This window comes from Sabethes cyaneus, chromosome 1 (assembly GCF_943734655.1).
Source record: "Sabethes cyaneus chromosome 1, idSabCyanKW18_F2, whole genome shotgun sequence".
Lineage (NCBI taxonomy): Eukaryota > Metazoa > Arthropoda > Insecta > Diptera > Culicidae > Sabethes > Sabethes cyaneus.
The window spans coordinates 112,295,644-112,321,456 of record NC_071353.1 but is presented as its reverse complement, the minus strand read 5'-3'; the positions used below and the strand labels follow the sequence as shown (position 1 = coordinate 112,321,456).

The 25,813-nt window shown below is 42.5% G+C and overlaps 1 protein-coding gene across 7 annotated transcripts in view; it reads left to right on the top strand.

The window, feature by feature from the left end:
• LOC128732983 (anoctamin-5) overlaps positions 1–25,813 on the top strand; it is a 56,170-nt gene that overhangs the window by 27,920 nt on the left and 2,437 nt on the right. For all 7 annotated transcript variants that reach the window (XM_053826497.1, XM_053826490.1, XM_053826491.1 and 4 more), the window contains exons 4-7: positions 16,225–17,194; positions 17,250–17,482; positions 17,545–18,172; positions 18,238–18,443. In XM_053826497.1, coding sequence (XP_053682472.1) covers positions 16,225–17,194; positions 17,250–17,482; positions 17,545–18,172; positions 18,238–18,443 — 2,037 coding nt within the window. The remainder of the gene's footprint in view (positions 1–16,224; positions 17,195–17,249; positions 17,483–17,544; positions 18,173–18,237; positions 18,444–25,813) is intronic.

Here is a 25,813-nt window from a genome sequence, read left to right as displayed (position 1 = left end):
AATAAAGCTAGGCTGTATCTTTTGTATTTAAGGTACTATATGGTTGCTACCCCGTTGGTAACCAAATGAGCGTTCACTTGACTTGCAGCAGCATTGTAGCACAGTGAATACAAAAGATACAACCCTGCTTTATTCAGCAAAATTGTAGATAATAACTAGCTCTACAAATGCGACATACACAACTTTTTCAAATTTTGCTTAATTGGGACGGTACTGTCAAATGAATATGAATTGAGTCAAAGTTATCGTGCCAACCCTGTTCAGAATTCATCAAATTTGAGACCTTGGCGCAGAACGGCGCAAGATGCCACTATGAATTTTGAAAACTAGACAAAATTTCCTGTAAAATGAAACATGAGCGGTCGATGCACTAGTATGCACTCCTAAGTAGATGGCGTCCTACAGACCGAAACGCTGTTTAAAAATCAAATAATAACGTGTATTTCATATTGTAACTTTTATAACAATGATGTTTTGTGAAATATAAAAAATCCATTGGATTCCCAACAAAATTTCCTATCAAAACACATCTTTGCATGGACTGGTGTTCAATATTTTAAACTAACTAAAACGAATTGAATATCACAGGGTGTAAAGTTTTCGCATTGCGAATTTCAACAAATTTCACTGACTTTGGTATCTTCAAAAAATTCTACAAGCTTTAGTTTTTACTCGATTTACTTAAAAATTTGGCATATATATATTCAATGATAGTACATTTAAGAAAAAATATGAAAACAATAAAAATTTGGCATTTTTGTCCGGCCCGACCCCTCTGTGCGCTGGGAAGAACAAAAAGTGACAGCCAATTGGATGGCAGTCAGAGGATGTAACCAGTCCAAAAGATTTATAACTCCAAATGCAAAAACCACCAAAAAGCTCATAGAGCTCAATAAGAGAGCTCCTTGTACATACACTGGCCTAGTAACTGGGCACTGTCCGAGTAGATATCATTTTAAAAACATTGGTCGGGTTGGTAATGATATCTGTCGCTTTTGCAATCTTGAAAGTGAAACTACGGAACATCTGTTATGCAGATGTGGTGCGTTATATGCAAGCAGATTTAAATTTCTCGCAAGGGTTGTTTATCTCCCGGTGAGCTTTGGTCTGCTAATTCCGGGAAGGTTATTGGTTTCATAAACCATATCATACATGACTGGGAACGTGTAGCGGCAAATGGCCAATCACTTGTATAATGGTGTTTGGTTTATTAATATTTTTTGAAACGATGGTTCTACAATTGATGAAGGGACGGTAGGGAAAGAAATGAAAATTTTTGGTGAAGGTGGGGAAGAGCGGAAAGGAAGGGGGGGGGGGTATTGGTAGCTATGCTTGACAAGTAGTCATTTTGACTCCTACCTTTTGTTTTGTGTGTTTGGTTTGCCTGACACGTACAGCAAATAAGGATATACTACAAAAGTTCAATTCAATGGACAAAGTAGTCTAAGTCCCCCCTAACACAAAAAATCGTTTGCTTGTTATGGAAAATAAAAATAGATTCGGTCGGGATTTGAAAAACTAAAACAGCTAGCGATTTTTATGCTGCATCTCAAGGGGAGCAGGATAAACAGAAAAAAACATCAAATTTTGTTGCGTTTTTACACAACGGCAGCATTATTTGCCGACTCGTTCTGTTCTTGCCACGCTGACTGATAGCTTACTTACTTTTACCAGCCGAGAGGCTGGCTCGTTCCTGGGCTACTCGACGCCAATTCATTGAGCGTCTCGACACACGCAAGTTGGCTTCAACCTGGTGGTCGAGCCTTCTAGCACGTTGGGCCTCTCTATTCATGGTGCCGGTGGGGTTCTTGAAGAGAACGGATATCACTGCACTGCACTGCACAGTCGTCCGGCATCCTTGCGATGGAGCGAGGGATAGTCTCCCAACTATCCCAGGTGTGCGATGGGAATCTCTCTAAGCAGTGCCTGTAGCTCGTGATTCATACGCTTCCGCCACTCTCCGCTTTCCGTTTGTATTCCGTCAAAAACGGTAAGTGCACGTATGTCTTCCGTAAGTTAAGCTACTGTCTCAAGTCCTTAGAGGACTACTGGTCTGATTAGCGTTCTGTACATCGTCAGCTTTGTGCGTCGGCGTATGCTCCTTGATCGAAGCGTTTCGCGGAGGGAAAAACAGGACCGACTTCCAACTAGAATGCGTCGTTGAATCTCCTTATTAGTATTATTGCCGGTGGTGACCACTTGACCAGCGATCCCAACACATCAATACATCAACCACTTCCAGTTCATCCGCCTTCAATAGTCACAGTCCGTGGGAGGCGTTGCTCTCAACCACTGGATGTTAAAACGTAGCGTCCTTGCAGTGCGAGCATTCGCCGCGTTCGACAACATTTCGCGAATCTTACTTACGACGAGATGTTGGTCACAGTCGATATTTGGTCCCCGAAAATGGCAGCCGAAAAGTGTCGACCGTCTATCAGGACATGAACGATCAGAGATTAAAGTCTCCATTTGGATTTCTCCAGGTGTGTTTTCAAACGTTGAAACAAATGTTGCTGCAGCTAAATTTATGAGCCTCAGACCGTTATCATCGGTCGACAAATGAAGGCGGAAGAATTTTGCAATTTGTTTGCAATGCATCTGTAAAATTCAGGACTTCTTAAGAAAGCAGCTTGGTAATTAAAATCCATTCCGGTTGACTAAAATTAGTTCAAGGGCCTTAAATTTTTATGTACATAATCAGAAGTTTAGGTTAAAGATTATTGCTTTCAATGATAACAGCTTGAAGAACTAAAGTTAACAAGAAGATTGGTATGCTGATATCGGCCACTTAGTCAAATCATCGCCTGTACGTTCCCTACCCTATATAGAATTCAGTGCTAAACATTGCCAAACGTAGACATGTCTAACGCTGTAATGCATTATTAAACTAGAGTGATTCCACGGAGTTTCGCAAATCGATTTTAAAATATTTAATGGATTAGCACCATTTTTGGTTAAGCCCTTTTGTAAAAGCAGTCTAGATCTTAAAAAAATAACTGATATGATAAAATGACATATTTTCTTAAACATAACAGCTATGCAAAGTTTCAGCAAAATCAAAAATGATAAATTAAAAAATATGCTATTTTTTCGTCACTCGACGTGGAATCCCTCACTAGCAATGTTGAATTTCTTCGAGTCTCTATAAATACGTATTAATTTATCATTTAATCTTCTTACAACTCATCATACACCTAAAATTTATTCAGCATTTTAATCAAATATTGAATCTAAAACTACATAGGTATATGCATTCTCACCTCCACATTTGCATGCGCCGAACAAACTTCGATAATCGTGCCATACTTCAACCACAGAACTCTCACCAAGTCACCAGTCGCGTGTTTTGTTTTGAGACAAAACTCAGGCAAAAGCTCAGTGAGAGAAAGATCACATCTTATTCGTACAACACTCGGTTCATTCGTTCAAATCTCAGTCGGAAGAACGTCGAGCATCAGTCGAGTCAAGAGGCGGCTCTCTATCTATACAAACACTGGACACGATAACGATTGCCCGTTGTGCTCAAGTGGGCACGATAGGAGCATCACGCACGGCTTTCTCGGTGACGACCCTGCTGGCGGGAGGCGCCTTCTTCAATCGGCACGCTTAGTGATAAGAATCAAAATAAGTGGACATCCTCCATGTGGGATAATTGAATGACTTATTTTGGAAGTGATAGTGACTATTCAATGCCCAAATTGGCCTTGATGGCCGGCTACATCCGGAGTCTGATTACGGCACGTATCGTGCGATTATCGTGAACAGTGAGTGTGGGGAGAAAGACGCCAGCCAGTCGCTGGCACTGCTGGCTGGGATAAATTGTGTCACAAGGATTGAAGGATTACTGGACGTGGCGAACGTTGCAACGCTTTATTCCTAGAAATCAATTGATTTTCGAACGTGATTCATGCCGTATGAACGGTTGGGACAACACTCACGTCCAGCAAGTGCAATTTATATTTATGCGAGTCATTGAAGCAAAAGAAGCAGGTGCTAACCAAATCAACCGGAAAAATGTGCAAAATCTGCGAAGAGCTACACAAGGATTGCAAAGGGGTGTGTGTGTTTTAACTACTGGCTAATATAATATTAGACTACTATCTACTTGGTTAGTTTTGTAAAATTTCCACTGGATCCCGAGGACGCCGGGAAATGTGTACGGTTTATATTTAGATTTTCGTTTATGACGTGGGATAAACTATACCGCTCACAGATGTATTTTCGCCAAAATGAACGCTTGTCTAGGAAAATATACACAAACTTCTTGCTCGCCTAAATAACTTTTGCACTTTCACCCAATTGTCGCTAGGTATTTTTGTTGTCGAATCGGTAATAAGGTGAAGCAAATTTAACGCTACCCTTGTTTACTAATGATTGTTACTTGGTTGTAACGGATGTTTGAACGGAAAATGTAGTTTATAAATCAACTGACCGAAGCATGGGTATACATAAATAATAATGCGACCATTCAAAGAAAAATTTACACAATTTCTCAACATCAAGGCTGGTCTAACGAAACAAGCGTTCCCAAATGTTGTCGAAGAAAAAGCCGTAGTTTTACCATCTGTGTTTTTATCGCCAACCGAAGGGTTAGAATTTTGTTTCAAAATGAAACCTACATTTGTGCTTTATTTAAAGGTTTGTTAGTATTGAGGGTTTCTTAGTCTTGCTGAAATGTGTAAATTAATTTCCATACGTATTGTGTTCTACTAAAGTTTCTAGAGTTTCTTTTTCACCCTCTATCGTGTATTGATAGGTATTGTTCTGTATTGTATTTGAACCAAATTAACACTTTTCGAATCGAATCAGTTCACGTAGTATTTGAAATTTGACCTAAATTATTCAAGGGCGCTTATTGTCGAGTTTCGTTCCTAATTATTCATCATTCGCCTTTCATAATTGGTTTTCGCCGTTTGATTGTTTCTGCTATCGTCTTCTAACTATCGTCTATTGTTTTTTATTGCCTTTTCAACGTCTGTTTATTATTATTACTAACTGACACGACAAACTTCGTATTGCCACAAATTAAACTATGTTGTACATAAATCGTGAATCTCGGATGACCTTTGTCACAATCTCGAATTTTGCAAGTTTCTGAGGAGCTCATGGGTGTTTTATTATACAAATTTTCCTCACAGTAAAGTAGAAAACAACTCCCCCCATTGCTCAGCCTGATAAAATAAAGCGGATAGCATTTAAATATTCGCCATCATTACGAACCATTTCGCCGAATACCATTTTACGGAACACCAATTCTCGGTTGACTATAACGCGGAATATAGAGTTTCGCGAAAAACCTTACGCGGGATGTACCATTTCACGGAAAAACTTTTCGTAGAAAATACCATTTCGCAGGGTGACCCAACTGAAGGAAAGTAATAGAGGTCAGTAGATCTAGGAAAATAAATAAACCTAGATAGAGGTGATCTCTACGGGGGGCTGCCCCCCGCAGTGGCCGGCGCTTCCGACGGCAGGTTGCCGGCAACACGCGCGGCCTATGGCCGACTCGCGCTGAATTATCTAATATTACTATTGATAGTATTTGGTGGTCTTGTTATTGATTAATGTTTTATGAGTCTAAAATTTCTCGAGGTTGATTAGTTTTTGAGTTACGCAAAAATGTCTGTTTTATTTGTATGAGAGTCCTTATCCCCCTACCACAGGGGTGAGGGGTCTCAAACCATCATTAAAAAAATTCCTGCCTCCAAAACCCCCCACATGCCAAATTTGGTTCCATTTGCTTGATTACTTCTAGAGTTATGAGGAAATTTGTATTTCATTTGTATAGGAGCCCCCCCTCCTAAGGCAGGGAGAGGTTTCAATTCACCATAGAAAAAATTCTTGTCTCCAAAAACACCCACATGTCAAATTTGGTTCCATTTGCTTGATTAGTTCTCGAGTTATGAGGAAATTTGTGTTTCATTTGTGTGGAAGCCCCCCCCCCCCTCTTAAAAGGGAGAGGGGTCATTATATTCCTCCTATAGAGGGGAGGGATCTGAATTCGCCATAGAAAAAACTTGCCTACAAAAACACCCACATGCTAAATTTGATTCCATTCCCTTGATTAGTTCTGGAGTTTAGAGATAATTTATTTTTCTTTTGTATAAGAGCCTCCCCTCCTAAAAAGGTAAGGGGTCCTAATTCATCATAGAAAAAATTCAAGCCTCCAAAAACACCTACATGCTAAATATGGTTTCATTTGATTAATTAATTCTCGAGTTATGAGGAAATTTGTATTTCATTTGTATAGGAGCCCCCCCCCCCTAAAGTGGGGAGAGGTTTCAATTTACCATAGAAAAAATTCTTGTTTCCAAAAACACCCACATGTCAAATTTTGTTCCATTTGCTTGGTTGGTTCTCGAGTTATGAGGAAATTTGTATTTCGATTGTATAGGAGCCCCCCCCCTCCCAAAGTGGGGAGAGGTGGCCTTGAATGCTACTTAAATGCTATTTTGGCAAAATATACAGCTAATTTACTGATAACCTTCTTATAGTGCTGACAATGCTAATTTACAGCTAATTACCGACACGAAGAATTTGAATACAATTTTGGATGCCAATTTACAACACCTATGCAGTCAAAAAGCTAACATACAATAACGTGCAGTATAAAATGCCAGATACGCTGATTTGCTGCTTACGTTAAGGCTTATTAATTACCTGGAATGGGTAGTTTAATGTACAAATTTTTCCTCACAGTAAAGTAGAAAACAACTCCCCTGTCCCCTCAATGCATAGCCAGAAAGCGGATAGTAATATTCGCCATGATTGTACAACATTACGCCGAATGCCATTTTGCGAAAAACCTTAAGCGGAATATACCATTTCACGGAAAACTTTTTTGTGGAAAGTACCATTTCGCGATCCTCTCCTTACTCGCTGTCGCTCGTTCCAGGAAACCCAGGTAGACCTAGGAAAATAAATAAACCTAGACAGTAGTGATTTCTGCGGTCACCGGCAACACTCGCGGCCGTCTCGTCCTGAATGATCTCGTGTTACTATAGATAGTTTTTGTGGTCTTGTTATTGATTAATGGAAGAGTCTCGAATTTCTCGAGTTCGATTAGTTTTTGAGTTTCGTAAAAATTTCTGTTTTATTTGTATGAGAGTCCATATCCCCCTACCACAGGGGTGACAGGTCTCTAACTATCATAATATAAATTCAAGACTCAAAAATCTCCTACATGCTAAATTTGGTTCCATTGGCTTGATTAGTTCTCGAGATAAGAGGAAATTTGCATTTCATTTGTATGGAAGCCCACCCTCTTAAAGGGGAGATGGGTCATAACTCACTTTCTAAAGAGGAGAGGGGTTTCAATTCACCATAGAAAAAAACTTGCCTCCAAAATCACTTACATGTCAAATTTGATTCCATTTGCTTGTTTAGTTCTCGAGTTATGAGGAAATTTGTATTTCGTTTGTATGGGAGCCCTCCCCCCCTTCTAAAAAGATAAGAAGTTCTAATTCATCATGGAAAAAATGGCTGCCTCCAAAAACACCCGCATGCCAAAAATGGTTCTATTTGCTTGATTAGTTTTCAAATTATGAGGAAATTTGTATTTCATTTGTGTAGAAGCCCCTCCTCTTAAAGTGGAGAGGGGTTCTAATTCACCATAGAAAATATTTTTGCCTCCAAAAACCTCCACATGCCAAATTTGGTTCTATTTGCTTGATTATTTCTCGAGTTATGAGGAAATTTGTATTTCATTTATATAGGAGCGCCCCCTCTTAAAGTGGAGAGGGGTCCTAATTCACCATAGAAAGTTTTCTTGCCCTCGAAAACCTTCATATGCCAAATTTCGTTCCATTTGCTTGATTAGTTCTCGAGTTATGAGGATATTTGTTTGGAAGCCCCCCCTCTTAAAGGAGTGAGGAGTTATTATTCCCCTTATAAAGAGGGGAGGGGTCTCAATTTACCATAGAATAAATTCTTGTCACCGAAAACACCCACATGCCAAATTTTGTTCTATTTGCTTGATTAGTTCTCGAGTTATGCAGAAATTTGTGTTTCATTTGTATGAGAGCCCCCCCTCTTAGTGGGGGGAGGGGTCTCTAACCATCACTAAAACCTTTCCTGGCCCCAAAAACCTCTACATGAAAATTTTCACGCCGATTGGTTCAGTAGTTTTCGATTCTATAAGGAACATACGGACAGACAGACACACAGACAGAAATCCGTTTTTATAGGTATAGATTATTGGTCTTTATTATTCGTAACTTAAGATAGTGTCTTGTAATGTCACATCGTGTAAAGGGTAGAATAAGTGTCTCGTAAACTATTAAAAAAATTCTATTGTACGTTTTTAACATTAATGATAAAGCTCATTGATTGAAGTGCTCAATACATTTCCTCTTAAATGCAGTATGAGATATTTCCAAAGTTAAGTCATTTGGCAAACAGTTCCAATAGGATACACCTCTGACGAAAAAGGTATCACTGTATTTTGAGGTGTTATGGCGACGTAGAACGAATTTACAGCATCGAGTACTCCTGAAAGGCTGAAGTTTGTTGAGTAAATAGCCTGGTTGCTTGTTATCAATTGGCTTGTGTAAAAATAAACAGCATCTCATACGCCCATAGTTTTCGAAAGGACATCCAATTAAAAGTTTATGTAAGTGAGACACACTGGAGAGTCGACTGAGGTTTAAAACAAAACGAGCGCACATATTCAAAGCTACTCTCGATAAAATTGACGCATATGCCTCCGAGAGTAGAAAGTCACAAGCAACAAAGTACGGAAGGATTAAGCTTTTAAAAAGTTTCAATTTTATAATGGAGCTGCAATTCATAGCGGTTTTATGCAGGCATCGTAAAGCACCATGTATTTTGCCACATTGTTTGAATAGGTATTTATCCCATTCCAAATTACTCTGGATGGAGATGGGACTATCGACAAAATTAATTTTTGCATCGTTAAGTTCCAATATAGGTTTTTGACTAGTATGACACGTATTTCTAGTAATGAATAAAGCGTTCGTTTTGGATATATTCAGAGATAGTCTGTTGGTAGCGCACCACTCTTTAACCCTGGTAAGGTCGAAATTTACTTTAGCAGCCACGTCGCAAGAAGACATGCACTCACAACTGAAGTATAGCTGCACATCATCAGCAAAAAGGTGTACTGTGCAGAACTTTATTGTATCAGGAAGGTCAATAATGTACATTGAAAATAATAGTGGTCCTAATATAGATCCTTGAGGCACTCCCGACGTTATACAGATATCTCTAGAATACGAACCGTCGTGAATGAATAAGACTTGATGCATGGTTTGAAAAATTAGCTTGGAGCTTCGTGCATAAAATATTGTGAGAGATCGTGTCAAAAGCTTTGGAGAAATCTAGCAAAATCAATACAACTGGCCTGCCGCCATTAATAGCACTAGCAACATCATCTAGGACCTTAAGCATAACAGTCTTTGTACTGTGTTTGGCCCGATAACCTGATTGGAATTGAGATAAGAGATTGTAACGGCGAACGTGGTCGCTGATTTGAATCTTCAAGATCTTTTCAAAATTTTTTGATAGTGCACACAGAATGCTGATTGGTCGGAGATCTTGTAAGGAACTCGAGTTAGTTTTCTTTTTAATGGGAATTACTTTAGAATTTTTCCACTGGTGTGGGAAGTTCCCTGTGTTGATGATGCTGTTAAAAATGTGTGTAATAGGCTTAGTTACCAAGGGGCAAATGGATTTTAAGAATTTGGAAGGCAATTCATCGGGGCCGACAGCATTGGATTTCATATGGTACATTGCACTCAACACATCTATTTCACTGAGACGCTGAAAATTAAATTAATTCTGAGATGTTTCAGTTGGGCAGTAAATATCAGACGAATTGGAAAAGTGGCTACCAAAGCTGTCATTAATTTCATCAGCGGAAAATGGAATGGTAGTATGCGCTTTGTAATCCTGGATGCCTGCATTTTTTAACCTTTCCCAAAACTCTTTAGGCGGCAAACGCGAATGGAGGTGTGAATCTAAGAATTGCGTTTTGGCCTTGCGTTTTAAAAAGGTTACTCTATTGCGGAGACTTTTGAAAAGAACGTGGTCATTATCATCTCGAGAAATTTTCCATGTTCGATATGCTAAATCTCGATCAACCATAGCTTTTCGAATTATATTATTGTACCATGTACCATGTATTGTTGGGATTAGAATAATGTTTCGTCGAGTGTAATCGTACGGGAACAAATGAATCATGGAGGGCCTTCATGTTAAAAGTGAAAAAGTGTAGCAAGTCATCAGTGTTATTCGTCCTGTAAAATACAGGCCAGTCAAGAGTATTAAAAATATTCACAATTCCTTCAATGTTCATACGTTCATAATCGTAGTATGGTGTAATTTTGGGACAAGGATGAAAATCGAAATCTAACGAGGCAAAAATTAGATCATGTTGTGATAATACTGAGACATCCACTTGATTGAAGCGCAATACGTTCCTCTTATTGTTGGTGATCATTAGGTCGATTTGAGAAGAACCGAACCGGTGAAAAAAAGTTGGCTCGCAGCTTATACAGTATTAAGAGTAAGCTGCTAAAAAATCGTTGAAATGCTTAGTTTTTGTAGCCTTGGGTTCTTGCAAATTCGTGTTGAAGTCACCAAGAATATAGATATTGTTGTAACTAGAACCAAACTGACATAATAGATTATCTACAATCGATGAGCAATCATACTCCGGAGGGTTATAAATAGCAACTAATAATATTTTGGATGAATGAAGTAAAACCTCTAGCGCAATAAATTCAGTATTAATAATTTGTTGGCGATCAGATTTACTAATAATTCTGAAGTTAATTTCATTTCTGATATAAATCAATATTCAATATTGTTTGGTCTGTAAGTTCTTTTTCGAGCAGTAATTAGTTTAGCTTTCTGACGAGCGTGTAGGGCGCTATATCTCTACATATTTGCGTTGGTAAGAAGAAATGCTTACCTCGATAACGTTATCTTAGGAAATGCCACCTCGATATCGTTATCTTCATTTTACGAGAAACCTCATCCTCATCTAATAAGACGCAATATTATCCGCCCATACAGTGCCATTCACGCGGGAACTTATCGCGAAACTTACAGAGATAAACGTCCAAAGCATAATATTCATATCATGGTAATGGATGAGATATAATCGCTGACGCGCTTTGATTCGTTGTATCATATCATCTACCAAGATGAACTCTGATCTGTACCTTCCCCTCCTAACACAAATCCTATCCAGTGATACTTGTGTGTGGAGATGCAGTGGTACCCGCGGTCTCTACCAATAGCAACAACAAGTATTGGACTAATATTCCTTCCTTTTCACATGTAGTACAACGTTTTGGTCGTGGCCGGCGTCGTTACTGATCAAATTTTCAAAGTACATATTGAATCATTAAAAGTTGCACAGTGAGAATGTCATGCTACTCCCACGTACCATTCAATTGTTTTTTTTTTGTACAATCTTACTGGTTCGGCCAATCACGGAGTGCAACTACGGACAGTCTACCTAAGCTAATCTAAGCTAAGCTAAGAAGTTAGTTTAGCTTTCTGACACCATCTGAATCTTAACATCGTCTTTTTGTCTCTTTTCAGTGATTTTTGACATTTTATCGCTATGTTGATGTCTTTTCATCGCCTCTTCAGCGCCATTTTAGCCACTATTTTGTTTTTGCGTAGTTTTGAATTCTCTGCTTTGGCATTTTTGTCGTTTCTCCAACGGTTTTCCGTTTTCTTTTCGTCGTATTTTGGTCGTTTTCTGTCTTTCGCTGCCTTTTCGTTACTTCTTCGTCGTCTCTTTGTCATCTGTTTTATTGTTTTTTATTGTTCGTTTCGGCAGTTTTTTTGCCGTTTTATCGTTATTTTGTCGTCTTTTCTTCGTTTTTTGACGACTTTTCACCGAGTTTGTCGTCGTTTCGCCATTATTTTGTTGTCTTCTCATCACTTTTTGCAATTTTTGTTGTCTAGACAACATATACGTTGTCTTTGTACTGTCTTGTCATCGCTCTTTTGTCATCTTTCTGACGTGTATTGGACTTTATTCGACGATGATTCTCAACATGCACATTCGAGGAATGATTGACCACCACCGAATTACCCGTTTCCGCCTCTCGCCCATCGCTATGTAAGCTGTACCCAGCTCGTGTGTGTTGCCCCAGCTCTGGTAGATGGTATGTCCATCTCTGAACGCATGTACCGTTGAGTTCTTCCAGCACACCTCTTGGAAGTTTTGTTCAATTTGGACGTAAATTTGTCAAACGTGGGATCTGTCAGTACCTTTTGTAGATGGGTACAACAATCGATCATTGATATCACCTTCTGTACTGCCCATGGATGCATAGTTGACGTAACAACCATCACCATCCTTGTTGGGAAAACGCGTTTATATTATTTTAGGATAAATAACCGAATCTGTTAACATTTTCAACTGAATAATCTGTCATTTCAATGAAGATTATTCATAATAAATGGGCCGACAAGGTTTTGTAATTCAATGCAAGTTTATTTTACCTGAAAACGCCTACGCCAGTTTTTGCGAATAATCAGTCGTTTTGATGAACGTTTATTCGCATACTTTGGCGTAAAAACTAGGCTGCTACGTTCGTAGCTCATATTAGCTGTATTCCCTGTAACAGTAGCACTCACTACGTCAGTTTTTCTCTTCCACTATATTATATTATATGTTGAACAAATCGGTTTTGTCTATGGATCCTAATTTGTAGAAACTAATAAAAACTTGAATAACAATAAAATTTGAAAATGGAACATACCAGCACTTAGATTGTTGAATCTTCATAAGTATCCCATTCGATTCAACTGTTTACGTCGATACAAGGCATAAAACTGACAATGGTTAATATAATAATTTCCCACTTGGTCTAATATTCACGTCAAATTTTTATATAAGCCTAAAATAATGCTAATATTGAGATGCAGGAACTAATCGGAGTTCACATGCCATACATTTAATTGAAGTTTAGTTGACATCAGACCTCTTATAGCACCTCTTATAGCGGCCATATAGCACCTGAGAGACATGAGATGGTCACCAATCGCTATCTTGTGAAGTGCTGATGTCTTTTGATATGCCACATGACCAGGGATGGAAAAAATCGCTTCTAGCGAGCAAGATCATAGGAGCGATCAGATTCAGATTCAGATTCATCACTACTTGTAAGCGACAAACACTTTGTCGCGCTCCGTACAGATTATGACAAACCGCATGTCAGATCATGTTCATTGCATGATTGCGTTGAGAAATATAACAGACACAGACGATTGGTTGTGTGCATCGTATGAATCGCCATACAAACAACATGTGTGACCTTTTTTCTCGCAGCTAGGTAAAATGTAACACAATGATCGACTGCTGAGACTGTTTAGAGAACAAAATCTTGTGATCAACGTTAAAGATTCACTGTTTGTCATGATCTGTACGGATCGTGATCTGTGCGTGTGGCGATAACTCACAGATTTTATCAAAATCACTGATCTTCCATCCCTGGACATGACATATTTTACTGATGCTGAAATGTCCCTGGGGTCCGGTTCCGGATTCCCAGTGTCCTCCCGGATCCGCATGGCGCGCACATGGCTTGTAACTGCAGCAAAGTAACTTTGTCGATGATTTGTTAACAAAATCAGAATGTTTCCAACAAATTTCAAATATTTAGCCACATTATCTAAAAAAGCGATGTCGCGGTCCCCCAAGGAACACCGGAATAACTCCGGAACCATGTGACATATGGCTATGATTTGTAGATATTATGAAAGTAGAAAAGATTTTCGGGAAGAATGATTTAGTGAAAAAATATTGAAAGATAAAAAAGTTACGGCCATTTTCGCAAATTTTTGGAAGGTAAAAATGATGTGGACCTTAGAAGGGTTAATATTAAGAATTCTAATTCAAGAGTGAACCTGTTGATAGTTATGACTTCACGAATTCTGTGGTGTTACACAGGCAGTGTATAACGGAAAATTTGTTCAATTGTGGATGTTTCTTTGTATGGATTGCAAACTGTAGGGAGAGACGTCATTATTGCATAGAAGTGGCACTTACGTCAAATGGTTTTTCCATTATGGCCGCAATCTTTTCAAACAAACCATGTTTTTTATGTGTATTTTGTGTATCATATAGTAAAGCATGTGTTGCAACGAAAAAGTAGAGTTTGGTGAAATTGGTTTTTACGTCAACTATGCATCCATGGGCAGTGTAGCCCGATATTCCTAGCCAACATGGGTTGAAGTCTGTCCGATGGTACACGCATAGCGACCACCAAGCTATACGGTCCACGATTGAATGATGGATGCCACGGTCACGCGGGTTGAAGTCGACTGGGAGGAGGTGGAAAGTGAAGGCCTTCGATAAAGACCTGTTCGTTGAAGCACTCAGCGCAGAGAGCAACCGCTCGAACCTGAGTGCCCGTGAGCTAACCAACGTCCTAATACGGGCATGTGATACCACTATGTCAAGGACGGGGCAGTCAACGAACGGTCGTTGCTCGGTATACTGGTGGACCGAGACCTTTGCTCAGCTCCGCTCCAGATGCCACAGAGCGAGAAGGTGAGCGCAGAGAGCCCGGACCGATGCAGATGCTGAAGCTCGGGGGGCCGAACTTAGAGCGGCCAGGCTGCCGCTCAACAAGGAGGTTAGGCGTAGCAAGAAATCCTGTTTTCAGGAGCTATGCCGCGATGCGGATTCGAACCCCTACCCTGGGGTGGTGCATACCAGGTGGTGATGGAAAAGATGACGGGTGCATCCGCTCCGCAGGAAACCTGCCCCCAAAAGCTGAAAGTCTTCGTGGAAGGGCTCTTTCCGCAACACGATCCAGTTTGGTGGCTCCGACCCCGTACGGTCAATCGAATGATGTCCTCATTCCGGTCACGAATGGGGAACTCATCGTAATTGCCAGGGGCTTAAAAACGAAGAAAGCGCCCGGTCCTGACGGGATTCCGAACGAGGCACTCAAAGCGGCGATCCAAGCATATTCCGATATATTTAGAGAGACGCTTCAGAACTGCCTAGAGGTATGCGAATTACCAGACAAATGGAAAGTCCAAAGATTGTTACTGCTATCAAAGCCGGGGAAACCACCAGGTAATCCCTCGTCGTACAGGTCAATTTGGCTACTTGACACGTTAGGTAAATTACTAGAACGGGTCATCCTGAAACAGGCTGACACCTGTGGTGGAAAGTGGTGTCGGGCTGACAAGGACGCAATTTGGCTTCCGTAAGGGGAAGTCCACTGTAGGCGCTATCAAGTCCGTCATAGAGAGGGCCCAGAAGCCTATGAGACAGAAAAGGCGTGGCGACAGGTATTGTGCCATAGTCACGATCGATGTCAAAAACGCCTTTAACAGCGCTAGCTGGGGTGCAATCACGCTAGCGCTGCATAGGACGAGGGTACCGCACCATCCATGCAAGTTGCTTAAAAGTTACTTCGAGAACCGGGCACTTGTATGCGACACGGCTGATGGGGCGAAGGAATACAAAGTGACAGCGGGTGTTCTACAGCCCCACGCTCTGGAATGCCATGTACGATGGGGTGCTGAGGCTCGAACTGGTCACTGGGGTCGAGATCACAGGCTTCGCCGATGATATCGTTCTAACAGTGGTAGGCGAGTTTCTAGAAGAGGTGGAAATGCTGGCATCAGACGCTATAAGCATAATAGAGGGTTGGATTGGATGGCTGGTATCAATCTACGATTGGCCCACCATAAGACGGAGGCGGTAATGAGCAGTAGGCCTTAGAGGCCAAAATTATCGTTGGAGGATAAGTGATTGTCTCCAAACGTAGCGTGAAGTACCTGCGTGTTATGGCTGACAACAGGTTGAACTTCACCAGCCACGTGGATTATGCTTGTGGTAAAGCGTCAACAGCGGTTACTGAGCTGTTCAAGCTGGCCTGATGGCCAGCGTTGCCATGTCGGTGGAATTGATAAAACTACGTGGCTTGGGGACAAAAAAGGTTTCCTAAACATCTATGTATTTTTACTAATGCTACATCAAGTCTGATTATTTTGTACATCCCCTCAGCTTCGCATACGCTAGCGGGTCTTTCTCTTAAGCCAACTAACCCTTAAACTAACCACTAACATTTATCCTAACAAAATTTGTACAGCAAACTATGTAACGTTGATCAAAGGCTAACATAGCGGTAGTCATCGTCAGATATTTGCTTTTTATTCTTCCTTCTTATCAACCACAACAACACATTGTATCGTTTCATTGTATCCTCTTCCTTTCAGACATGGAACCGCTTCCAGGATGGCAACCGCGTGGTCGACTTCATACTTGCCTTCAACGGGCAGAATCAGAGCGAGGTGGCAGCCCGGAAGCGAGCTACCTTCCAGCAGAATCTGATTGCCGAAGGGTTGGAAATCGAGCTGGAAACTTCCCAACGGATCCATTTCGTTAAGATTCACGTACCGCGGGAGGTTGTGTCGCGCTACTGTGAGATCATGAAGATGCGAATGCCGATCGTTAAGCTGAAAGATCAGGAAAATATTATCCCGAAGGATTTCAGTTTAAGCAGTACGCTAGCACGGCTCTTCCGCCGGCCGCTGTTCAAGTTTGTCATCATTGATCGGGACAAATTCCAGAAAAAGGAATACCAGCTACAGCACGAGTATTGCCGAGAAAAGTCTTACCTGTTCGATGACGGAGCACCAGAGTTCTTTACACCGAGCATTCGGATAGCGGTGGCACATTTTATCCTGGAACGTACATATTTTAGTGACAGCGAGGAGGAGAAATTCGATATTGGCCTTCGCAAGTTGCTAAATGATGGTGTCTATTTAGATGCCTATCCACTACACGACGGAAGTCCCGATCTGCCAGAGCTTCAGTGCCAACGAACATTACTTCTGCAAGAGTGGGCTTCAGTAGTGCGATGGATCAAACATCAACCGCTAGACCACATTAAAGAGTACTTTGGAGTGAAAATAGCTATGTATTTTGCCTGGTTGGGATTCTACACGCACATGCTAATATCGGCTTCGGTTGTGGGTTTGATTTGCTTCTTTTTTGGACTGTTAACCTTTCGCAACAATCGGATAAGTCAGGAAATTTGCAATGACAGTGGCACGATAATGTGCCCTCAGTGCGATGCCAAGTGTGACTATTGGTATCTAAATACGACCTGTACTACCTCGCAGTTGGCGTACATTTTCGATAATAATTTCACCATCGCGTTCGCTGTGTTCATGTCTATTTGGGGTAAGTTCAACCAGTAAAATAAAAGTACAGATTAATCTAAATATTCGTAATTTAGCCACACTCTATCTGGAAATGTGGAAACGCTACTCTTCTGCCATCCAACACAGGTGGGGCGTCACGGATTACTGCTCCCTCGCGGAACCACCTCGCCCACAATATTTAGCAAGACTGAAAAACAGCAAAAAGACCATCTTTAATATTGTGACCGGTACCCAGGAACCATCCCCGCCCTTCTGGTCCAAACGTTTCCCCAGTTTCCTGTATAGCTACTCGGTTATCTTCCTTTTTGTACGTCAATATTCTTACGAAATCATTCTTCTTATTTGAACATTGTTTTTTCTTCAATTCAGATCGTTTTGGCAATTGCCGCAGTCTTCGGAATCGTAGTCTACCGGATGTCTCTGATGACGTCTCGCAATATCTATGGCACTCCTGATACGGTGTCCTCCAAATTAGTCCTACTACCGGCAACAGCAGCCGTAATCAATCTGCTTGTTTCAACAGCTTTAAATTACGCCTATGATTACGTAGCCGTGTATATGACCGACATCGAATATCGGAGAACGCAGAGCGAATACAACGAAAGCCTTACGCTGAAAATCTATCTCTTCCAGTTCATTAACTATTACAGCTCCATTTTCTACATTGCATTCATGAAGGGGAAATTTCCCGGCTATCCTGCCAAGTACAACCGGATACTGACCCTCCGGCAGGAGGAGTGCAGTCCGGGAGGTTGCCTGATGGAACTGTGCATTCAGCTAGCGATCATCATGATTGGCAAACAGTTGATTTCGCTGATTTTGGAAATTCTTTTGCCATTCCTGCTGCAAAAGTTCCGCGAGTTTCGAAGCGTACTTGGAATCGAATCGGAAGATTCGGAAAATGGCGAAAAGCTGATCTGCTGCAACCAGTGGACCAAAGATTTTACCCTGATCAGCTGGCATGATCGTAGTCTGTTTGAGGAGTACTTGAAAATGAGTAAGTTTTGGTTTGGATGAAAGTATGTTTTTTTGTGACGCATTATGTTTCGTTTTGCTTTACAGTTATTCAGTATGGATTTATAACAATTTTTGTGGTAGCTTTTCCACTGGCGCCGCTATTTGCATTGCTGAATAACGTTTTCGAAACGAGATTGGACGCGAAAAAGTTTCTTCTGTACTACAAACGAGCTGTTCCGCAACGGGTACGAGACATCGGAATTTGGTACAATGTTATGCACGTTCTGGGCAAAATTGCCGTCATTTCTAGCGTAAGTATGAAACCAATGCAATGACTTGAAGAATTATCAATTTTGTGTTTATTAAGTTGTTATTTTATTTGAGAGGTTGAATGAGAGGTGAGAGGATACTTGTTGGTGTTCGACATCGGAACGAAAATTGAAGTCCGGCATCCGGTCCGGTTAAAAATCGGCGCGAACTTTGTTATTCCGATTTTATTCCGGTCCGATTTGGCTCTGTTCCGGTTCCGGAACCTGAACAGAGCTGAATCGGACCGGATTATTAGTCTTTATAGTCGGAATAACAAAGTTCGTGCCGACTTTTAACCGGACCGGACCGGAACCCGGATTTTTCGTTCCGATGTCGAACACTAATACTCGCGAACCCAGCGGGTCCAAAAATAATTTATCAAGGTCTGTGCAAAGCGCCAACTATCCCTCAAGGTGTTCAAACTTATATTGATAGCTATTTCCGGTTGTGCCACACCTTTAGTGCCGAAAAGCAAGAAGTGGTTTGGTATTAATGCCTCCAGCTCCAAACACTCTAACTGAATGCAAGTAAGCGGTCTGGAGTTGATGGTTGCTTCAGCTGTCAGAATTATCGTTTAGAAAGCTTCGTCACTCGGAACATACGAATGAACGACGATCACTGATATGGCCGCCTTCTTCACAGAGCGTACCTTTCGCTTCCAAGATTCACCCATATGGGGCGCAGATGGTGGGTTGAAGCACCATCTAGTTTTAGCGTTAGTAAACGTGGATTTGCTTTACAAGCAAATTGCTTGCTCCCACAAAATTCGTCCCATTGCCGCTGTAAAACACCTCTGCAAAACCTCGACTAGCTACAAAGCGTCGAATTGCCATCACACACGACTGAGTGGACAAGCTGTTTACAATCTTCAAATGTATGGCGCGTATCGCAAGGCACGGTCCAAAATAGTCCACACCAGTATGTGTGAACGGTTTCACAAATCCGGTATCTGGCTTCGGGAAAAGATCCATCACGGGTGGCTGAGCAGCGTTTCTAACACGACAATGCAGAGAGCTTTTGGATATTTGACGATTCAAACTTCGCAGCCCTGGTGTGAAGAAAATCTTGCGCATCTTATTGCACACCGTCTCTCCATTCTAGTGAAGGAACCGCCACTAGAAGAGTGACTGCAGCGTGCTTCCTGGGCAGTAGATTTAGATATTTAACGTCTACCGATATCATCGGTGCTGTTCACCCGTATGATTCAGTCTTCATCAATTAAGGGCGAGAGACGGTAAAGAGGGCTTGCAAGCTTTTTTTTAAGTGGGCTTTAGCTGATTCAAGAAAGTCGGGTTATGACATTTCTCTCACTTGAAACAATGAACAGCTCTTACTGTATACCCAACAGCTCTAACGAGTCGATTCCATTTGGAGAGCCTTTTTTTACGAGTAGGAAAATCTACTAAGCACTTGAGAAGATACGGTACTATCAGACACCTGAGAAGACAACTCAGGGTGTGAAGTTGTGTATCCCGATCCTCTAACGGGGCGTGAGGATCCCGACCCCCTAAAACCCTACTCGAATCTCCAGCCTCAATCCTCCCTGGCACCACCTTATCGTTAATATTTTTTGAAACGATGATTCTACAATTGATGGAACCATCGTTTCAAAAAATATTATTAATACCTGACCGCATTTCAAGATCAAAGACTAAAACAAGAGTTTGGTTAACCACCTTATCGGTATTACTTAACGCACCCTCTTAGATACTGGACTGTGCTAGTTAGGCTGTTTATTCGCCGTTGATCGGCGGTTTTGCAGCTCAAGTACAATCTGGGTAGCAGCTGCATTGACCGCTCCCCAGCCGTCCGAGCTGAAACACATCTTTTGGACCGGAGATATCCGGAGTAGTGTCCTATCCGCTCACTGCCATCATTTTGCTTCTCGCGCCCGTGAAACGAGGGCATATGAAGAAAGGATGTTCTGCAGTTTCCTGCACATCCTGTTACATCCACGCATTCGGGAAACGCGGGGGACTCCGCATGCCCAAACTTGTGCAGATACTGTCTAAAACAATCATGCCCTGACAGAATCTGTGTCAGGTGCTAGCTGACTTCGCTTTGGCGCCTGTTGACCCACTGGGATACTTCCGGGATAAGTACAGCGGCCTTTTGTGGAATCAGACCATCTCCGCTGCCATATGGTCATCGAGACCGATCTTGTGGTGCTCCATATGGCTCTAGTTCCACGTTGGTTGAAACACTCTACGTCCTGGCTGATGAAGATGCCAATAGGCATCATGCACGCTAAGCCCATCGCAGGCGACCGATTTTTGCGGTGTGAGCGATGGGTGGTTCCCTAAGCAGCTGATGCAATTCACGGCTCGTTCGCCTCCTCCACGTTCCGTCTTCCATCTGCTCTCCACCATAGATGGTGCGCAACACCTTCCGTTCGAAAACACTAAGGGCGCGTTGGCCCTCCACGAGCATAGTCCATGTTTCATGGCCGTAAGTGCAAATCGTGAGAGCTAATGATCGTGATCATTGCTTCGAATTGGCTGCGTTCTTAAGCGCATTTAATTAAGAGTACGACACTAAAAGAAAATGTTGCGGAATTTTGTCGACGAAATCTCGAAGTGTAACACAACATCATACAAACGGATCCGAATGCAATAGATCGTCGCTCACTCTCGCGTCGCATCGACGGTATCAGGCTACAAAGTCCGAATCAATCGTAATCGAACAGTCATTGTAATCGAATCAAGGTTGGTGCATGGCGCATGGCCACTTCTTCGTTGGCGAATAAAAGTGCAAATTGAAAACGTGGTTCGACGAATCGAACCTGCACTCTGGAAAACGATAAAAGAGCAGGTAAAAGTTTAGCAAGGATCACGTGATGGTCGATTATTCAAAGCTTTTTCCATTAAGGAAATATTCGACCGTGACACACTCAGCCACCTGCAAGTCATAGCGACAGCACCCTGAATCTGCTACCTCGAAAGACCACGTTGCATGTCCCGGCCATAGTGGCCTTTTGGCATTGACACCTCAAATTGGCACGATTTCGAACAGTTCATCTTACGGCAAAGGTAACAGATTAATATTGGGAAGGTGGATTCAAAACCTAACCGCACTTCTTTTGTTCAGAAGCACGCCAAAAGGGTCAGCACAGTCTAGCTGCATAATCGCTTCATAAAAGCAGATCACCTACAAGACAAGGAAGGCCCTTATCAGGTACAGCGACTCATCTACGACGGCAACCGTAGGGCCAAAGGTGCTGACCACCCGGACAGTTCTGAGACGCCATTTTGTGATTACATCGAGCCACAACCACACCACCTTGTTTCATCAAATCATCCGAGCAGCGCCAATCAAGGACAGGCCTAAGCAATAGTCGTGTCCCCCCTTCGCTAGACAACTACGATGCGGTTAAACAATAACGCTGAAGATGGTTGGTTTGTGGGATAAATTGTATGTATGCCAATAGATGTAAGAGTTCAATGTCATCAAAGTTTTATTATACAGTAAGCAGTGAGATGTATAAACACCAAATAGAGAAATTGTAACAGTCTGTTCCGGCTTAATCAGCGTCTTGTAGATTGTAAACTTCATGCGGTGGCGAATTTTGCTCGATCGCAGCTTTCTACGGAGTCCAAAGTAGGCACGATTTCCTGCCATAATGCGTCTTTATATTTCTCTGCTGGTGTCGTTGTCTGCGGTAACCAGTGAGCCCAGATACACGAACTCTTCTGCCACCTCGATTTCATCACCGTCTAAATGAATCCGGGGAGGGACATCAGCACTCAGGTCACTTCTCAAGAACCTCTTCCTTTCATGTATTTTGTTTTCGATACATTAATGGCAAGTCCAATCCGTTTGGCTTCAGCTTTCAGTCCGATGTACGTTTCCGCCATCGCCATCCTCTCAAAGGTACGTGTAATGATGTCAACGTCGTCAGTGAAACCAAGAAGCTGGACGGACTTCGTGAATATCGTGCCACTCGTGTCTATCCCCGCCCTTCTTATCACACCCTCCAAAGCGATGTTGAACAGCAAACATGAAAGCCCATCACCTTGCCGTAACCCTCTTCGAGATTCAAAGGGACTCGAGACTGCCCCTGATACTCGAACAACACACACTACTCGATCCATAGTCGATCCAATCGCGTTAGTTTATCGGGAAATCCGTAGTTGTGCATAATCTGTCATAGCTGATATCGATCGATCGTGTCATACGCCGATTTGAAGTCGACGAATAAATGATGCGTGGGCACGTTGTATTCGCGACATTCCTGCAACACTTACCGAAGCGCGAAAATCTGATGCGTGATGGCACGGGCACCCATGATTTCCGCTGGTGATAATCGACGACATAAAAGTTGGGAGAGTACCTTGTAGGCGGCGTTCAACAGTGTGATTGCGCGGTAATTACAACAATCCAACTTTTAGCCCTTTTTAGAGATCGGACACACGATGCCTTCCGTCCACTCCTCCGGTAGTAGCTCCTCCTCCCAAATCTTGACAATGACCCAGTGCAGCGCTCTAGCCAGTGCGTCACCACCGTATTTTAGCAGCTCGCCGGGTAACTGATCAGTCCCAGCCGCTTTATTGTTCATCAGCCGACTGATCTCTTCTGCTACCTCCTGGAGGTCGAGGGCTGGTATTCTGTCGTCTTCTGCACGTGCTCCAAGATCTATTGCCATATCATCATGTTCAGCTACATCACTGTTAAGGTGCTCGTCATAATACTGCTTCCACCTCTCGATCACCTCACGTTCGTTCGTGAGAAGATTACCGTCTGAGTGTCGACACATATCGGCCTGCGGCACATAGCCTTTGTGCGAACGGTTTAACTTCTCGTAGAACTTCCGTTTATCGTTAGCACGATACAGTTCTTCCATCGCCTCGCGATCTCGTTCTTGCTGTTGGCGCTTTTTCCTCCGGAAGACCGAGTTTTGCCTGTTCCGTGCTTGTTTATATCGCTTTACATTCGCCCTCGTACGGTGTTGCAGCATTCTCGCATGTGCTGCATTCTTCTCCTGCACTGATTGCTCGCATTCGCCGTCGAACCAATCGTTTTTTCGGTTTGGATTCATTGCACCTAGTGCCGATGACGGTCTTAATGCCTTTTCAACCATCTTCAAGAGTTGCTGCGCCAAGTTGCTAGCTCCGTTGGTAGCGCTGCTTCCACCTGCCGCGCGTTTTCCTGGGCAACTCCGGTGTCTCGTAGCTGCTCGATGTTGGGTCGCGGCGTACGACTTCGACGCGTGTTACACACCGTCGAGAGTTTTGAGCGCATGCAGACTGCAACTAGGAAATGGTCCGAATATATATTTGCACTGTTTCGCATTCGCTTTTCTATTCGTTGGTCTGGTGATCTCCAGATGGCCCTGTGGATATCTTTGCGGGGGAAGAAGGTACTTCGGACTACCATACAGCGGGAAGCTGCAAAAGTTACGCATCGTTGGCCGTTGTCGTTCGTTGCGGCATGCAGGCTATTTGGCCCGATTACCGACCTGTATATAGCTTCCCGTCCTACCCCGTCCTACGTTCATGTCACCGATGACGATTTTCACGTCCCATCGCGGACAGCCATCATACACCTGCCCCAGCTACGCGTAGAACGCCACCTTCTCGTCATCGGGTCTCCCTTCGTGAGGGCAGTGCACATTGATGATACTGTAATTGAAGAAACGGCTCTTATTCCTCAACTTGCACATTCTTGCGTTGATCGGTTGCCAACCAATCACACGCTGGTGCATTTTCCCAGTACTATAAAGCCGGTTCCCAGCTCGTTGGTGGTGCCACAGCTCTGGTAGAAAGTAACTGCGCGATGCCCGCTTTTCCATACCTTCTGTCCTATCCAATAAAGTTCTTGCAGTGCTACGACTTCGAAGTTTCGGGGATATAGTTCATCATAGATTATCCTATCGCAACCCGGGAAGCCGAGCGATTTGCAATTCCATGTCCCGAGTTTCCAATCGTGGTTCTTTTTTCGTCGCGCAGGTCGACGCCGAATGTTCCGATACGTATTTTCTTCTTCGTTGTTGGTAACTTTTTATTTTCCAGGGCGGCTAGTTGGGCCTGCCCCTAACCCCCTGTCTCGCCGGAGTACAGCACTGTTTAGAGTCCCCGCTGGCACGAGGACGAGTATGATAATCAGCCGCCCCTAACATGGAGAACAGACGCTGTTTGAGCCCCACCCCCTTGGTGAACAGACGCTCATGTTTGACGAAACATTTCCTCTACCGCCATGCCATGGTTACCGCGCCAGTATTCGCGTCGCACCTCCTCACTTCGCTATTGTCTTATTGCCAACATTACCCAGGCTACGCCGCATTTGGTATCATATGACTCGTGGAGGCGTGAGGCGGGAGCTTGTGAGGGGCCATCCAGATACCACGTGGACAGAAAAATACCAATTTTCAACCCCCCCGTCCCCCTCCGTGGACAAGCGTGGACATTCCCTCAACCCCCACCCCCCTCCCCTGTTTGTCCACGTGGAAATTTTTTTTCTTATGTCAAATTTAACAAAACAGAAATGCATTGTTCTAAATTTTGTTTTCAACTTGATTTATGCAGTATTTATCAAAAAGCTGACGTGAAAGTAAGCGCCAGTCTAAAGGCCGCGACACAATGCATACGGCTTTTTAGGCGTTGCGGAAATTTGAGTTTTTCCATGGATTTTCCGTCAACTTTCCGCAGCGTATTAAAATCCGTATGCAAGGTGTTAGGACCTTAATTCTTATGATCTTGTCTACTGCAAATTATTATCGACTGCAAGAAAGCTGATAGCTTGACTTTCGCTTGACGATTCTTCTCTGTCCAGAGTTTCTTTGTCTAGAGTCTCTTTATCCAGAACATCTCAGCTTGGCCGTCTACTTCAACGCAACACAAGACCTTTTCGACGCAATGTGACTCGTAATATTTTTTGAAGGCGAAGCCTTTTGGAAATAGGTTGTCCATGGAGGCCCTTTTTTGGCGAGCTGCATTTGATTTTAAGGCAAAATGCAATCATTTGGCGCAAGTGCGACCTATGTGATAAATGAGTCACGTGACTGGTGAATATTCGTGGATTCTTCCCAAGGGGTTTCCAACAGCAGTGATTACTTCGCACCATAGAAAAAAGTTACTTTTGATTACTTTACTGATTACCTCTGATTACCACTAATCAATCTCTTGTGATTACTAAAAATTAATCATGATTACCAATGATTACTTAAGATTATCATTGATTACTTTACTGATTACGTTGGATTACCTAATTAATTCGTAAATGATTACAAAAGTAATCTCTGGTTACTACGCACTAATACGCCTTATTGGAAACCCCTTGATTCTTCCGTTACATTTATCATTTCCCAAAGAAGGCAAGAGTTGTAAAAAAATTTCTATTGCAGTTCTATTGAGTTGTTTCTAATTTCTATTGCATG